Source organism: Canis aureus, chromosome 23 (assembly GCF_053574225.1).
Source record: "Canis aureus isolate CA01 chromosome 23, VMU_Caureus_v.1.0, whole genome shotgun sequence".
NCBI lineage: Eukaryota > Metazoa > Chordata > Mammalia > Carnivora > Canidae > Canis > Canis aureus.
Genome location: NC_135633.1, coordinates 30946465 through 30963187, shown reverse-complemented (window position 1 = coordinate 30963187; position 16723 = coordinate 30946465). Strand labels below are relative to the sequence as shown.

The 16723-nt window shown below is 41.6% G+C and overlaps 1 protein-coding gene across 3 annotated transcripts in view; it reads right to left on the bottom strand.

The window, feature by feature from the left end:
- The window catches only part of USP35 (ubiquitin specific peptidase 35), a 78897-nt gene that overhangs the window by 27540 nt on the left and 34634 nt on the right, over positions 1-16723 (bottom strand). For all 3 annotated transcript variants that reach the window (XM_077867206.1, XM_077867205.1, XM_077867204.1), the window contains 4 exons: positions 15900-16029; positions 15395-15496; positions 13709-13867; positions 9006-9199 (listed from right to left, as the gene is read on the bottom strand). In XM_077867206.1, the coding sequence (XP_077723332.1) occupies positions 9006-9199; positions 13709-13867; positions 15395-15496; positions 15900-16029 (585 nt within the window). The remainder of the gene's footprint in view (positions 1-9005; positions 9200-13708; positions 13868-15394; positions 15497-15899; positions 16030-16723) is intronic.

Below are 16723 nucleotides of genomic sequence, written 5' to 3'. Positions count from 1 at the left end.
AAGGATAAAAAATAATAAAAGTTGGTTCTTCAAAAAACAAAATTAACAAAAATTTAGATAGATGAACTAAGGAAAAAAGACTCAAATTACTAAAATCAGAAATTAATATGGGGCCATCAGTATCAACTCAACAGAAATAAAAAGGATAATAAGAAAACAGTATGAAGAGTAGTCTGAATAGACCTAAAACTAGTAAGGAGATAGAATCAGTAACCAAAATATGTCAACAAAGAAAAGTCCTGGGCCTCAGGGCTCTTGAGTGAATTCTACCTATCTTTAAAGATGAACTAATACCAATCTTTTCCAAAAAAACTGAAAAGCAAAGAACACTTCCTACTTATTGTACGAGGTCAGCATAACTGATAACCAAAGCCAAAAAGACGCTACAAGAAAACTATAGACTGATATCCTTTATGAATACTGATGCAAAAATCCTCAACAAAATATTAAGCAAACAGAATTCAGCACAATAAAAACAGTATACACTGGGACTCCTGGCTGGCTCGGTTGGAAGAACATGCTATTCTTGATCTCGGGGTTGTGAGTTCAAAGCTCACATTGGGTGCACAGATTACTTAAAAGAAATAAACTTAAAACAAATATTTTTAAGGTGAAATGTACTATTAAAAAACCAAATAGGGATCCCTGGGTGGCGCAGCAGTTTGGCGCCTGTCTGAGACCCAGGATCGAATCCCACATCGGGCTCCCGATGCGTGGAGCCTGCTTCTCCCTCTGCCTATGTCTCTGCCTCTCTCTCTCTCTCTCTGTGACTATCATAAATTTTTTAAAAAAATTTTTTAAATCAAATAAAAATAATAATAAAAGCAGTATATACCATGACCAAGTAGCATTTAATCCTGGGAAACAAGGATGGTTCAACATACAAAACAATTAATCAATGTAATATATATATATACACACACACATCACCAAAATAAAGAACCACATGCTCACTTTAACTGATACAGGAAAGCATTTGACAAAATTCAACACACTTTTATGATAAAAACATTCTACACGATAGAAATTATGGAAATTACCTCTACATAATAAAAACCATATATTAAAAATTTACCCATAGCAAACATAACATTCAATAATGAGTGTCTAAAAGCTTTTCCTGGGACTCCTGGGTGGCTCAGGTCACGATCCCAGGATCCTGGGATGGAGTGCTACATCAGGCCTCCCCACAGGGAGCTTGCTTCTCCCTCTGCCTATGCCTAATTTCATCCCTTCTGATCAAAACAGGACTAGAAGGTCTAGCCAGAGCAATCAGGCAAAAAATAAACAGAAGTAAAATTATCTGTTCATAGAGAATATAATGTAGAAAATCCTAAAGACTACAGAAAAAGCTGTTGGAACTAATAATTCAGCAAAGTAGCAAGATACAAAGTCAACACACAAGAACCATTTGCATTTTTATACCCCAACAATGAATGATCCAAAAAGAAAATTACAAAAGCAAATCAACTACATAGCACCAAAAAGAGGAAAATAATTAGGAATTAGCCAAGGAGGTAAAAACTGCACGATGAAAACTATAAAACACTGAGAGAATTAGAGACACACAAGTAAATGGAAACACATTCCACATTCATGGATTAGAAGAGTTAATATTGCCAAAATGTCATTATTTCCCAAAGTGATCTACAGATTCAATGTAATACCTAAGAAAATCCAAAGACATTTTTTTGCAGAAAAACATACTAAAATTCATATGGAATCCCAAAGGCTCACAAACAACGAAAAACAATCTTGAAAAAAAATGAACAAAACTGGAGGACCCCCAATTCCTGATGGTAAAACCTACTACACAAAGCTACAGTAATTGAAACAATGAAACAATAAAGACAGACAGAGACCAATGCAATAGAATACAAAGCCTGGAAATAAACCCTCATGTAGACAAGCTAACAATTTTTGACAAGGTGCCAAGATCATTCAATACCTACCTTTCTCCTAAAGGATAGGCTTTTCAAGAAATGGTGCCAGGCAAACGAAGTATCCATAAGCAGAAGAATGAAGTCAGACCCTCACCTAACACCATGTACAAAAATTAACTTAGAATGGATTAAGGACCTCAATTTACAATCCAAAAAAACAAAACTCTTGGAAGAAAACATGGCACAAAAGCTTTACGTTGGATTTGGCAATGATCTAACATAAGACACCAAAGCACAAACAACAAAATTACACAAACTGGACCTCATGAAAATTTAAAAATTTGTACATAAAGAGACCATTCAGGGTTTCACTTCAAGATAAAAGGATCCTGAACTCGACTCCTCTCACAGACATGCTAAACATACAGCTACAAAACAAACAAACAAAAAAAAAACATACAGCTACCTATGGAACAATTCCCTTTGAAAGAAATCTAAAAACTAGTTGAACTCCTACACATCAGGCAAATGAGAACAAACACTGAAATGGGTAGAAGTGAAGAAACAATTTCAACAGAAACCCCAGCCCCAGTATGGTGACCCACAATCAAGAGGGAAATCACAACTACCAGCTTCTCCCTAAGTAGGGAAGGGTCTGATTCCCACATCTGTTACCCTAACTTTTAAGACCCACACCTGAAGGATGGGCCCCAAAGCATCTACCTTTGAAAGTCAAGAGGTTTAATGTCCCCAAGACCAACAATGCTATAGCAAACTGAGAAACAGTACTTAAACAGTTTGCATGGACCCACTATGGCTAAAACCCTAGGAGCCAGCACAGAGGCAGCTGAGTGAATCACCCAATCTGTGAAAAAGGTCCATTTGTCTATCTTAAAAGCTCAGCTTGAGGCATGGGCTTCTAATTTAACATACATCTAGGACCAACTGAAATACTTTCCAAAGACTGCAGAAGCTAACAGGTGTCATCTTTGCATTCTCCCTCTACCTCACTCCAGGCTGCCAGTGTCTCCCAGAAAGGACCTTATGCACCTATTTGCAATCCTGGTTTTTGCAGTTGACACCCAGGGAACAACCCTTGAATGTCCACCTCTGGTGCAGTGAAGTTTACACTTGCAGATGACATAGGACTGTAACAAATAGAAAACAGTTGGGCTACCGTACCAGGGAACTGCAGAGTGGCAGTAGACAGAAATGCAGAGTCTTTCTAAGAGGACTATTAGGTTATCTTCACAGATGCAAATGCCCATCTCCTAGTCTTCCCCTGAAAGAGGTCTATTTGCATACTTTAAAAACTGCTCTGACATTCTGGCTTTCAAAAAGTCCAGCATCTAGCTGCTGCCTCAATCCTCCCCTTGAGGACACTGACAGGTCCTGGGTGCAGTCTGAACTACTGAGAGCCACTAAGAGGAAAGTAGGCTGCTTGGGCAATCACAATGGTTTGAGAGACAGCCAAAAGCAAGGGCAATGATGAACAAAAGATTCATCTACACATGACCACTTCTTCAAGACTGGGAGAAGTCATTTTATCTAATACATGCAAATCAACACAGAGTCAAGGACAAAGAAGAAACAGAAAAGTATATTCCAAATGAAAGAACAAGATAAAATGTAAGAAAAAGTTTTTAACAAAATGGAGATAAGTGATTTACCAGATAGAAAGTTCAAAACAACAGTCATAAAGATGCTCACCAAAACAAGAATAGTGCACGAGCCAAGCTAAACCAAGAGAAAGAAAATATAAGAAAGTACCAAGCAGAAATCACAAAATTGAAGAACACAATAAATGTACTGAAAAATACAACAGAAGGATTCAAAATCAGATTAGACCAAGCAGAAATCACTAGTAAACTTGAAGACAAGGCAGTACAATTCATCCAATCAGAGTAGTTAAAAAAGAATGAAGAGGAGTGAAGATAGCCTAAAGGACTTCTGGGACAAAACTAAGCAGACCAATATTTATAATATAAGTGACCCAGGGACACCTAGGTGGCTCAGCAGTTGAGCATCTGTCTATGGCTTTAGCACGTGATCCCAGGGTTCCAGGACTGGGTCCCACATCAGGCTCCCTGTTAGGAGTCTGCTTCTCCCTCTGCCTATGTCTCTGCCTCTCTGTCTCTCATGAATAAATAAATAAAATCATTTAAAAAATAATAAGTGACACAGAAGGAAAAGAGAGAGAAAGATATAAAATTGATTGATGAAATAATAGCTGAAAACTTCCTTAATCTGGGGAAGGCAACAGACATCCATATCGGGGAATGAAGAATGTTCCAAATAAGATGAGAGACTTAACACTCTATAACTGTCAAAAGTTAAGGACAAAAAGAGAACCTTAAGAGCATCTGGAAGAAAACAACTTGTTACATATGAGGGAACCTTCAGAAGAGTATCAGTATAGTTTCTGCAAAAAGTTTGCAGACTAGAAAGGACTGGCATGGCTGAAACAAAAAAACTTCCGACCAAGAATACTCTACCCAACAACATATTAGAACAGATGAATAGAACAGTCATTTACAGAATATTCTAGCCAAAAGCAACAGAATACACATTCTGCTCAAGCTCTCATGGTACATTGTCTAGAACAGATCACGTAATAGGCCACAATTACGGAAATCATATCAAGCATCTTTTCTGACTACAATAGTATAAAACTAGCAATGACTTACAAGGGAAAAAAAGAAAAACAGAAAATTTACAAATATGTGGTGACTAAATAACATACTACTAAACACCAAAGGGTCAAAGAAGAAAATCAAAAGAAAAATGAAAAAATACCCCGAGACAAAGGAAAATGTAAATACAGCATACTAAATATTATAGGATGCCGGAAAAGCTATTCTAAAAGGGAAAATCATAGTGACAAATGCTTAAATTAAGACACGAGGGGGACGCCTGGGTGGCTCAGCAGTTAAACGCCTGCCTTTGCCTCAGGGCATGATCCTGGGGTCCCGGGATCAAGTCCTGCATTGGGCTCCTGGCATGGAGCCTGCTTCTCCCTCTGCCTTGGTCTCTCTTTCTCTCTCTCTCTCTGTCTCTCATGAATAAATAAATAAAATCTTTAAAAAAAAAAAGACACAAGAAAGATCTTAAATGAACGATTTTTACATTACAAGGTACTAGAAAATAACTAAGCCCAAAAACAGAATATAAGAAAGACCAGAACAAAAATAAATGAAACGGAGACTAAAAATACAATAGCAAAGATCAATAAAGCTAACTTTTCGAAAGATAAAAATAGACAAACCCTTAACTACACTCATCAAGAAAACATGAGAGACACAAAATCAGAAGTGAAAGAGACATTACAACTAATATCACACAAACAAAGGATCATAAGATATTACTATGAACAATTATACTCCCAACAAATTGGACAACCTGGAAGAAATGGAGAAATTCTTAGAAAGATAAAAACTGTCAAGACTGAATCATAAAGAATCATAAAGAAGTAGAAAATCTGAACACACTGATTATTAGTAAAGAGACTGAATCAGTAATTAAAAATCTCCCAATAAACAAAAGACCAGGACCAGATGACTTCACTAGTGAATTCCCCCCAACATTCAAAGAAGAATACTAAGTCTTTTCAAATTCTTCCAAAAAGCAGAAGAAAGAATACTTTAAAACTCATTTTGTAAGGCCAGCATTATCCTAATACCACAATCAGACAATGACATAAGAAAATTGCAGGCTAATATTCCTAATGAACACAGATACAAAAACCCTCAACAAAATACTAGCAAGCCAAATTCAACAATAATGAAAGGGGGCAGCCCGGGTGGCTCGGCCATTTAGCGCCACCTTCAGCCCAGGGCCTGATCCTGGAGACCTGGGATCGAGTCCCACGTCAGGCTTCTCCCTCTGCCTGTGTCTCTGCCTGTGTGTGTGTGTGTGTGTGTGTGTGTGTGTATGTGTGTGTGTATGTCTCATGAGTAAATAAGTAGAATCTTTGGAAAAAAAATACATGAAAGGTTCATACAACAGATCAAGTGGGATTTGCAGGAGGGATGCAAAGATGATTCAATATCCACAAAACAATAAATGTAGTACATACTCCATAGCAAAATGAAGGGTAAAAATTGTATGATCAAGGACTCCTAGGTGGTTTAGTGGTTGAGCATCTGCCTCCGGCTCAGGGAGTGATCCTCGAGTACTGGAATGGAGTCCCGCATCAGGCTCCCTGTGCGGGGGTCTGCTTCTCCCTCTGCCTATGTCTCTGCCCCTCTCTCTGTCTCTCTCATGAATGAATAAAATCTTTTTTTAAAAAATCATATGATCATCTCAATAGATGCATAAAACTCAATAACCACTTATGTTTAATAAAAACTCTCAAAAATAAAAAAATAAAAATAAAAATAAATTTAAAAAACTCTCAAAAATAGTAGGTATAGAAGAAACATACCTCAACATAACAAAGGCCATCTATGACAAGCCCACAGCTAATGACCTACTCAGCAGTGAAAACCTGAAAGTTTTTCCTCTAAGATAGACAACAAGATAAGGGTGTCTACTCTCATCACTTTTTTCCCAACATAGTACTAGAAATCTTAGCTAGTAATTAGGCAAGAAAAACAAAAAGGACAGCTAGGTGGTTCAGTGGTTGAGCATCTACTTTCAGCTCAGGGTGGGATTCGGGGTCCCAGGATCAAGGCCTGCATCAGGGTCCCCACAGGAGCCTGCTTCTCCCTCTCCCTAGGTTTCTGCCTCTCTCATGTGTTTCTGTGTCTCTCATGAATAAATAAAATCTTAAAAATAAATAAATAACCAAGAAGTTTAAAAGACCAGCAGTCCCCACTTACCTGCAAGAGATACGTTCCAAGACTCCCAATGGATGTCCGAAACCAGATAGTACCAAATCCTATGTATATTGCTTTTTCCTATATATACCTATGATTTAAGTTTGTTTTATAAATAAAGCACTGTAAGATATTAACAATTAATAATAAACTATAACATACTGTAATAAAAGTAACATCAACATGATCTCTCTCAAAATATCTTGTACTATATTTACCCTTCTTCCTATACTGAAGTGAGATGATATAAATACCTATGTGATGGGATGAGGCAAACTGAATGAGTTAGGCATTGTGACGTAGTGTTAGGCTACTACCCTGGTTTTCCAACATGTCAGAATGAGGATCATTGATGAAATTAAAGACACAAATAAATGGAAAGGTATTCTGTGTTCATGAACCAGAATACTGTTAAAATATCCATAGTACCAAAAGCAATTTAAAATTCAATTCAATCCTCATCTAAATTCCAATGATATTTTTCACTGAAATAGAAGAAACTACCCTAAAATTTGTATGGAACTACAAAAGACCTCAAATAGCCAAACCAATTTTCAAAAAGAAAAACAAAAAGAAATAAAAACAAAGCTGGAGGCATCATGATTCCCAATTTCAAACATTACAAAACTACAGTAATCAAAACCAATATGGTACTAGCATAAAAAGATAAATAGATCGATACAACAGAGGAGAGTGCCCCAAAATGAACCCATGCTTATACAATCAATTAATATACGAAAAAGGAACCAAGAATATATAATGGGAAAAGGACAGTCTCTTCAATAAATGGTGTTGGGAAAACTGGATAGCCAAATGCAAGAGAATGAAAGTGAACCACTTCCTTATACTACACACAAAAATCAACCCAAAGTGGATTAAGACTTGAACATAATACCTGAAACCATATAACTCCTAAAGGAAAACAGTCTGTAAGCTCTTTGACATCATCTTGGCAATGGGTTTTTGGATCTGACACTAAAAATAAAGATGACAAAAGCAAAATAAACAGTTGGGAGTACATCAAACTGAAAAGCTCTTGCAAATCCAAGGAAACCATCAGCAAAATGAAATGGCATCCTTCAAAATGAGAGAAAATATTTGCACATCACTTTTCTGATAAAGGGTTAATAATATCCAAAATATATAAAGAACTTCTACAACTATTAGGAAAAAAGCAATCCTACTAAAAAATAGGCAGAGGATCTCAACAGACCATTTTTCAAAGAAGATGATGGCCAACAGGTACATGAAAAGCTGCTCAACATCACCATCATCAGGGAAATCAGAATTAGAATGGCTATATCAAAGACCAGAAATAACAAGTGTTGGCAAAGACTGGGAACAAAAGGAATCTTTACACACACTGCTGACAGGATTATAAACTGGTATACTCTAGAAAACAGTACGGAGATTCTTCAAAAAATTAAAAATAGAGAACTACCTTATGATCCAGCATTTCCACTTCATAGTATTTATCCAAAGAAAATGGAAACACTGGGACGCCTGGGTGGCTCAGTGGTTCAGCGTCTGCCTTTGGCTCAGGGCGTGATCCCAGGATTCCAGGATCAAGTCCCATATGAGGTTCCCGCATGGAACCTGCTTCTCTCTCTGCCTATGTCTCTGCCTCTCTCTCTGTGTCTCCCATGAATAAATAAATAAAACCTTTAAAAAAAAATGGAAACACTAACTTGAAAAGATATATGCACTCCCACATTCATTGCAGCATTTACAACAGCCAAGATATGGAACAACCTAAGTGTCCACTGACAAGTGAATGGCTAAATAAAATATATATTTTATGTTATGTGCGTTTTAACATACACACAAAAAAAAAAATTAGGGGAAAAAAGATGTCTACTTCCATGACTGAAATCTTGTTTGATTTTTAAGCAAGCCTTAAGGTGGATAGGTAGCCACTGACAATAAATATTTTATTTTAGTAAAGGGGACAGGGAATGTCTAATACCAGGGTGAGTGGAAAACACAATTCATCCCTATGAATCCCAGGGGAAAAATCAATGATGTTGAGCAACCCAGAGCAGACCTCCTTCCCACTACAGCCCAGCCCCTGAAGTCCCATCTCAAATTCCCATCCATCCTTGACCTACTATCTTATCAATGGCCTGGAGCCCTCACAGACCTCTCACCTTCATGTACCCACAGACCTCAGGGAATTATGCCATCAATGCAAAGCACGACCTGCCATCTCCAACACCCCATCTACCCTCTCCAATCCCTCATCCCCTCCCCATACACCAGGGAGCCCAAAGGAGAGGAGGGCAGGAAATTCAAAAGCAGCACCTACTCAGAAGCCATGAATAAGGCCTGAAGGACGCTGTTCACGTAGCATGTGTTGCCCAGATTGATTAAACCAATCTTGCCCGTGTCTGACTTGGCCATGAGCCGAGGATAGAAACCAGCCAGCTCACTCTTCTGCGAGGTCCAGGCATCCTGCCCCAGCAGCTGCTTGATGCGGTCCTCATTGGGAACATGGAGGTCCTGAGGAGGAAACAAACCAGCAGGATGGTGGGGATCATGGTCAGCTCTCAAAAGATCACTTCCTCTGGGAAGCCTTCTTGGACCACAGTCCACCCCACCCTCACCCAAGCACACTGTCCCACAAATATTCTAGATATACATGTTCATATCCTTCTGCTTCCAAACTTATTCTAGGTTTTCATTTTGACACGCGGGCTTTCTATATCACCTTTCATGTTACAACTGCCTCAGGAAGGTGTAAAATTCCCACTTCATAAATGGAAAAACTATGACTCCAAGAAAAGAATTTTCCAGGGACATCCAGACAACAAATGAAGAATCTGTATATTCTTAGAGGAGCCCAAGGTACAACAGACTCTAAGCAATGACAACACAGGCCCAGATTCAACAATGTTAAGATCTCAGCCCTAGTCCTGACTCCTGTCCTAACTAACTGCCTGGCAATGATCAAGTGAGCCTCTCTGACTCAATTTCCTCATCTGTCACATGAGGCTACTTCTACCTGATATCAGTTTGGCACTCCATACTCTCACAGCACTTGCACACAATGATGTTCCCACCGCCCTTCTGCTTTTAGGTTTGCCATCAGCTTTAATTAATCACCACCCCCTAGCATGATCCCATAGACAGGACAATGTGGAGAGGGAGGCGGTCCTGGGGTACTACTATGGGTCCTTGGTCAAGAGCTCAGAGATTAGCATGTTTTCTTACTTATTCTCCTTTTTAACAGTAAAAAAAAGTAAAAAAAAAACAGTAAAAAAAAGATGCACCTAAAATAACGTTACCCAGCATGGGTTCTAATCTATTTTAAAGAAAAACATTTAAGAATACAGACTTACAGAATAGATTTAAGTGACATTCCTCTAGGCCCTATAAAATCCTGAGCACAGACCCCAGATTTGTCCAAGCCTCCAGAGTTTCAAACCAGCTTAGCACTGAAAGCCCTGGTCTCCCCAGCATGCATCATCTGGCCACTAGAGAAGGTCAAGCTCAAGCAGTGGTTTAACACTTCTACTCACTCATTTCCCAGGAACATTTATCAGATCAGTCACCTCTCACAGATGATAAAAAATATAGGAGCTACCAAAGGCAACATAAAAAGATACAGACTTGGGGCACCTGGAGGGCACGGTTGGTTAAGTATCAGACTCTTGATTTCAAGAGGTCATGATCTCAGGGTCATGAGACTGAGCCCCACTTAAGATTCTCTCACTCTCTCCCTCTCTAAATTTAAACACACACACACACACACACACACACACACACACACACACACACACCTTAGTCTCCCTTTTTCTCTTCCTATCATCCCCTATCCAATCCTCACCCCATACACAACATGCACAAACAGGTACAAAAAAAGCTGAAAGACAGAATCTCATGCACACACACGATTCAAAATTATCCACACTAGAAAAAATGCCATCTTTCTCAAAGAAGGTAACTTGGTACTCTCACAAAAAGGAAACAAAATTATGAAGTAAGTTTCAAGCTCCTAATGTTACAAACAATGGGTCCCTTACCAAGTACCACAGCTCCCAGAGAAACTGCCTGAGAGAACTTTTCAGAATTTATTTATAAAGGAGCCTCAAAGAAGGATGTGCTCACAGAAAACATGTGAAAGAGTTTGATAAACAAAAAAAATCCTATGGATACTTTGCTGCTTTGCCTCTCAAACTGGCTCATACCTAGAGGTATTCAAAGCCACAGAACAAATGTAGCACACCTTCCTGGGGTTATAGGCTCTAATATTCAGGGAAGAAAAATGTTTACATTAAAAACAATGTTTATAATTATGAAATACATACTTGAATCTCTGAGATGAGATTTTAGAAACACTGAGCTTTTTGTGTCAGGCTGCTTCGGCAAGCAGCCCTTGCCTGGGCTCATGGACTTTGGAGAAAAGGTTTGAGAAGCCCAGATCTGCTAGATTAAGCAGTCAGTCCAGTGTAAGTCCCTCCCGTCTAGATCTTTCCAATGTCCCTTTCATGCAGCTGACAAACTCCCACTCCCAACACCTTTCCCTCTGATGCATCTGGAGGTGCCTCATCCTGCTAGTCCCTATCCCTCAAGACCTAACTTCTATATCCCATCCCCTCTCTTGGAGACTTTCCAGGATCTTCTCAAGTGGGGTACATGTGTGATTTATATCTATCTTATAAAGCTTAGCTGGCTGCACTTAGTGGTACTGGTATTTATAGCTTCACTGTCCTCTGGATCAGACCAGAGCCCCTAGAGGGAAAAGCCTGAGTTTCACTCAGTATGGGTCTCCCTCAGTGCCCAGTGCAGGCTTCCTCTTTGTTCATGGCTCCATGAGAGTATTCTTCACAGTACAGTCACAGATATTTGCTGGGCACAGAAATCCTCACATGGTCCTTGCCTACCAGAAGCTCACAAGCTAGCAGGAAATAATAATAATCACTTCTAACAAGTCAAAGCCCTGCCTCCTCTGCTCATCTACCTCCAGTGACAGGCAGCTCATGATCTAGCAAGGTAGCTGCTTCTTTTGTAGGTTGGCTCCACTAAAAAAAAAAAAAAAAAAAAAAATTCATTCTGAGCTTGGGTGGCTCAGTGGTTCAGCATCTGCCTTTGACTCAGGGCATGATCCCAGGGTCCGAGATCGAGTCCCACATCAGGCTACTGTGGAGAGCCTGCTTCTCCCTCTGCCGGTGTCTCTGTCTCTTTCTCCCTCTGTCTCTCATGATAAATAAAATCTTAAAAAAAAAAATTCATTATCATATTAAACTGGAAAAACTGAGAAGACTCAAATGCTGGAGGTTTTATTTAAAGTATCGACTAAGTCTCACTCAAGATGGATTGTTCCCTTGTGTGTTTTGAAATTTTTGGATTATAAACTTACCTTTAGCAGAATTTTATCTTTGTGACTTGAAAGCACTTTTTTCTGTTTCTATAGGGTAACCCTTGGGTTTGTGTTACAAGTTCATACTACTTTTAATGTGAGTACCCAAGTTTAGGGGTCTCACAACCCCAAAGACAATGAGAACTTGAACCCCTAAACCCACATAAGAGCAGGCCAATGATTAACAATTTCATTTTTCCCAATCCAGAGTACTGATCAAGCCAGAAAAGTTTCCTTGACATTTGAGACCATGTATATATATATTTTTCTAGATCACTCTTTTACTAACAGTAAAGCCTTTTCGGGTGCTGGCTTACATAGGCCTCTTAGTGCTAATGCCCTAGTGAGAGCAAGCCCTAAGCATCACCTCCTGTCCCTATAAGCTCAAGTGGCTTAGTGACTATGGTTACACCTTCTCTGCCCACGACAGGCAAAAAAGGGCATCATCTTTCACCATTCTGAATTCCACTTCTTGCTTTCTTTTTGGCCCCTGGGAATTCCCCATTAATTTCTTGCAAGCTCAGCTAAGTACTTAAAAAAAGTCGGTTATATTTTAACAAGCCTATCTAGGTGTTCTGTAGTGGATTGCTTTTCAGGCTATCTATCTGCTGCACTACAGAAGTGGAAGGCAGAGCAGAGGTTCTTTAAGAGCCATCACCTACCCAGACATCTTTCACCCATGCTCAGACCTGCCCTCTCTATCAGGCAATAGGAATGGGCTCAGCAAGCAAGCACCGTGCCTGCCTGTGTCTCTCACTACTTCCATGACTGCGCAAGTCATCAAGCCTCTCCAGTCTCACTTCCTTCATCTATGAAATTCAGGTAACAACACTACTCTCATTTCTTTTGTCTTGTGAGCATTAAGAAACAAAATATATGGAACACACTGTCAAATGTGGCATCACCTGTAAATGCTATTGTCCTAGCAAACTAGCAAGCCCAGGTCAGAAGCCCCTTCATCCTTGTAGCCTCCTCCTCTGACTGGAGATAATCCTTCCCTTCTCCTCACAGGAATTTCCTAAGCCACTTACATCAGAGTTACTTCTGTGCAAGCCTGTCATCCGCTAGGCTGCAAACTCCTCAGCGGAAGAGACTTGGTCTGCTGGTGCCTGTATCCCCAGTTCCCAGCCTGGGTCTGGCACAAAGCAAGGAAAGGATCAGTAAAGCTATGTGAACACTTACAGATAATCCCTGCTCTGGAGTCCTCTGGCTGGTGGGAGACACAGTGACAACACATGACAAAGGGATGTGGGAATTGTGGGAGCCCAGACAAGCCCTGACCCAGCCTGGGGCAGGGAGGAGGTATCGAGAGTTATCAGGGGAGGCTTTCTGAGAGAGCTAACACTTGAGTGGAGGCTTAACGGAGAAGATTCAATGGGAATAGGAGCTATCCAGGCAGAACAAGAGAAGGGTTTAGTCAGAATGTCACAGGCAAAGACTTGGAACAATCATGAGTGGTGACCCATCTGGGGCAATGGCTGGTAGCTCAGTGTGCCTGAAGCACAGGATGGGCCAGGGGAGGTGATGGGAGACAGGCAGAGACCAAATGATGGGGGACTGCCACTAATCAGTATTACGGCCTTGAGCAAGGCCCAAATGGGCACCCTTTTTGGAGCAAGGCAAGGAATCAATGGGAGATTGTCACTCACCTTAATGGCCTCCATGACAGGCTCATACAGATCCGGGAAGCCTGGGAACCGGAAGACCATGCAGTGGACCAGTTCTGCCAGTTGCTCCAGGCAGCTGGTCCCAGAGTTGGAGTCCTCCTTGACCAGAGAGGCCACCATTGGGGGGATGTGAGGGAGGAGCTGTGAGAGCAGAGCAGGATTAGACTTGGTACCATTTACCACCAGAGGCAGGGGTTGGTGGTCAGGGCTGAAAACACTCAGAGCTCCTTAAGGCAAGGAGGTCTGGCCACTGTCCCCCTTTCCTACACAGAGCTCTGTGCTATGTAGGCAATAACTTTTTACAAGATAGATGACCTTGGATATTCTGCCTCAGTCTCTTCATCTGTTAAACTGAATAAACAATTCTCTCCTCACAGTTGAGGGGTGGCCAGGGCCCAAGCCCCAGCTGTTAGGCCTTAGCTAACTGGCTTGCCAGAAGAGCCTGAGGCCTTAGTGACCAGGGCTACTCTTCCTTCTACCATCATTCTTTCACCAAACATTTATGTGTCAAACACTTCACCCTCACAATGATTGTATTTAGCAATTACTATTCCCATCTTATAGATGAAGAAATTGAAGTTGGAGATATTATGTAATTCACCAAGAACTTCCCCCACGTATTACAGAAAAAGCTGATATCTCAACCAAAGGCCATTTTTTTCCTCTGTGCTATGCAGTACTAACTTTCAAACCCATGGGGGTATTCTATTATACTGTCCCAGGGATGGACAGAGTCAGCCCGCAGGAACTGGAGGGAGGGTGCCCAGGAGAAGGATGGGAAGAAACAAGTTATCCAGTCCCTAGTATGCAGCAGGCTCTTGACAAATATCACCTCATCTAACCCTCTCCCCACCATCCTCAGGGCTTACCCTGTTCCAAGCCCTGAGACGTAAGCACCTATCCAAGGTCACCACATCTAGCAAATGATGGAGACAAGACTCAACCCCAAGTCCCCCAATCCCTGGTTCTGTGCCTTTCCCACTGTAGCAAATTGGAAAGCATGAAATTTCTGCCCTGACCAGGAGTCATCAGAATCTAGGGCCCCTTCTCCAGGTCTAGGGAAAGAAAGACAGGAGAGTAGCCCTGCCTCCCCCATAGCAACCAAGGACTACAGGCATCCTTCCCAAGGGATGGCCCCAAGGATAACAGAAAGGGCCATGAGCGGGAGGCCAGGCCACCTGGGTGCTGGTTGACCACAGGGTATATTGGAAGGACACTGGGGCAGAAGTCAGATCAACTTAGTTAGAATCTTCCCTATATTGCTCACTAGCTGTATATCTGGGACAAGTGGACTTAACCTCCCTATAGTTTCCTCAGCTGAAAAGTGGAAAAAATGATAGAATGCTCCCTCTGAGGGCTCTCCTGAGAGTTAATACATGTACTGTCTTTAGTACTGTGCCTGGCATACATCAAGCACCTAAACAACATTAGCTGTCATCATTCTAGGGCTGTCACTCTACTGTGGGCCTATGGGGAAGTCAAATTCTCTGGCCTTAGTCCCCCATCCATAAAATGGAGTTTTAAGTCTCCCCCAGTCCTAATGTCCAGAACTTCAAGGTCTTAAGCTTCAAATCCCCAGCCCCAATAGAGACAGCATTTCTGGACTCCAGCCAAACCAGTGGAGGATGGAGAACTGCCCATCCTCAGGGTAGCACATAGGGTTCTTACCAGGTGGAAGGCCTCATGGGAGTGCTGGAAGGTCAGGAGCATGTACTTGAGGACAGACAAGGCAGCTCCCCGGACAATGGGGTATAGAAGCTTGGAGAAAACCTGGAAGAGAGTCCTTGATCAAGAGTCCCCCACGCCTAGGCCCCAGAGGACAAGTACAGTCACAGACCTGAGAGGTGGTCCGAGATACCAGAGTTGGAGCAGCAGATACATGCAGGACCAAGAACATAGACATGCTCACAGATCTAGGTTGATGGACAGATGGATAGTAAGACAGATACCCAATGGGAGAGAAGGATGGATAGACCAAAAGTGACAAACATTCTTGAATGAATAGAGAAATAAATGGGGCAAATCTGAAGCCCAGAGAGGTACAATGAATTGTTCCAGGTCACAGTGAGCTTGGGTTGGAGCCCCAGTGCTCTGCCTCCCAGACCCACACAGTCTCTTGCAAGAGATAAGTGGTAAAAGCCATAGCCCAGAACTTGGACAGGGGCCCACCAACCTTTTCAATTTTGGCAAGTGAAACCTCAATCAAGATGCTGAACTTCTTAACAGCTGCCAGGCCCTTCAACAATGCAATGATCCACTTGTCAATGTTCTTCCCCAAGGGCCATGACACCCAGTCGATCATCCTGTAGAGGGGAGTGACAATGACACAAGAACCAGGGAGGCCCAAATGCCTGGGTGGGGCAGCCCAGAGACAAGCTATAATGTCCTGCGACCCTACACTGACCCACATGTGCACAGAGCAGCCCTGGGGTCCATGGGATGGACAAGTCACCTCTGAGAACTGCAAATGAGCCCAGTACAGGCATCTGGTAGAACCTGGGGCTCCCAGCCCAGCAGGAGGGGAACGACCCTCTCAACACTCCAAACCTCACCCCACACACTAGGCTGCAGTTGCAGAATGGGGCTTTCGATGGTCTCTGCCTCTGCCTGGACCATGAGGCTCAGCAGCAGGAGGAGCACTTCCTACCCTCCCCCCATTCTGACCCCCTGCCACACTGGAAGCTTTGGCTCCTGCAAACCCTTGCTTGTGACCTAGAACAAGTCACTTTCTCTAGCCTCAGTTCTCTCCTCTGTAAAATGGGGACGATAGCTACCTTACAGAGTTGCATGAATTAAAAAGTGTGACAATAGCTAACTCTCATAGTATTCACTCTGCACCAAGCACTACTCCATCTGTCTTACATTTATGAACACACCTGACCCCCAAGATAATGCTTCTGTGCACAGGGCATGAAGCTGCCATACAGTAGGTGCTCAGGAAAGTGTCACTATATCATTATCTTTAGACTCATAAGATTATGCTATAAACAGAATGAG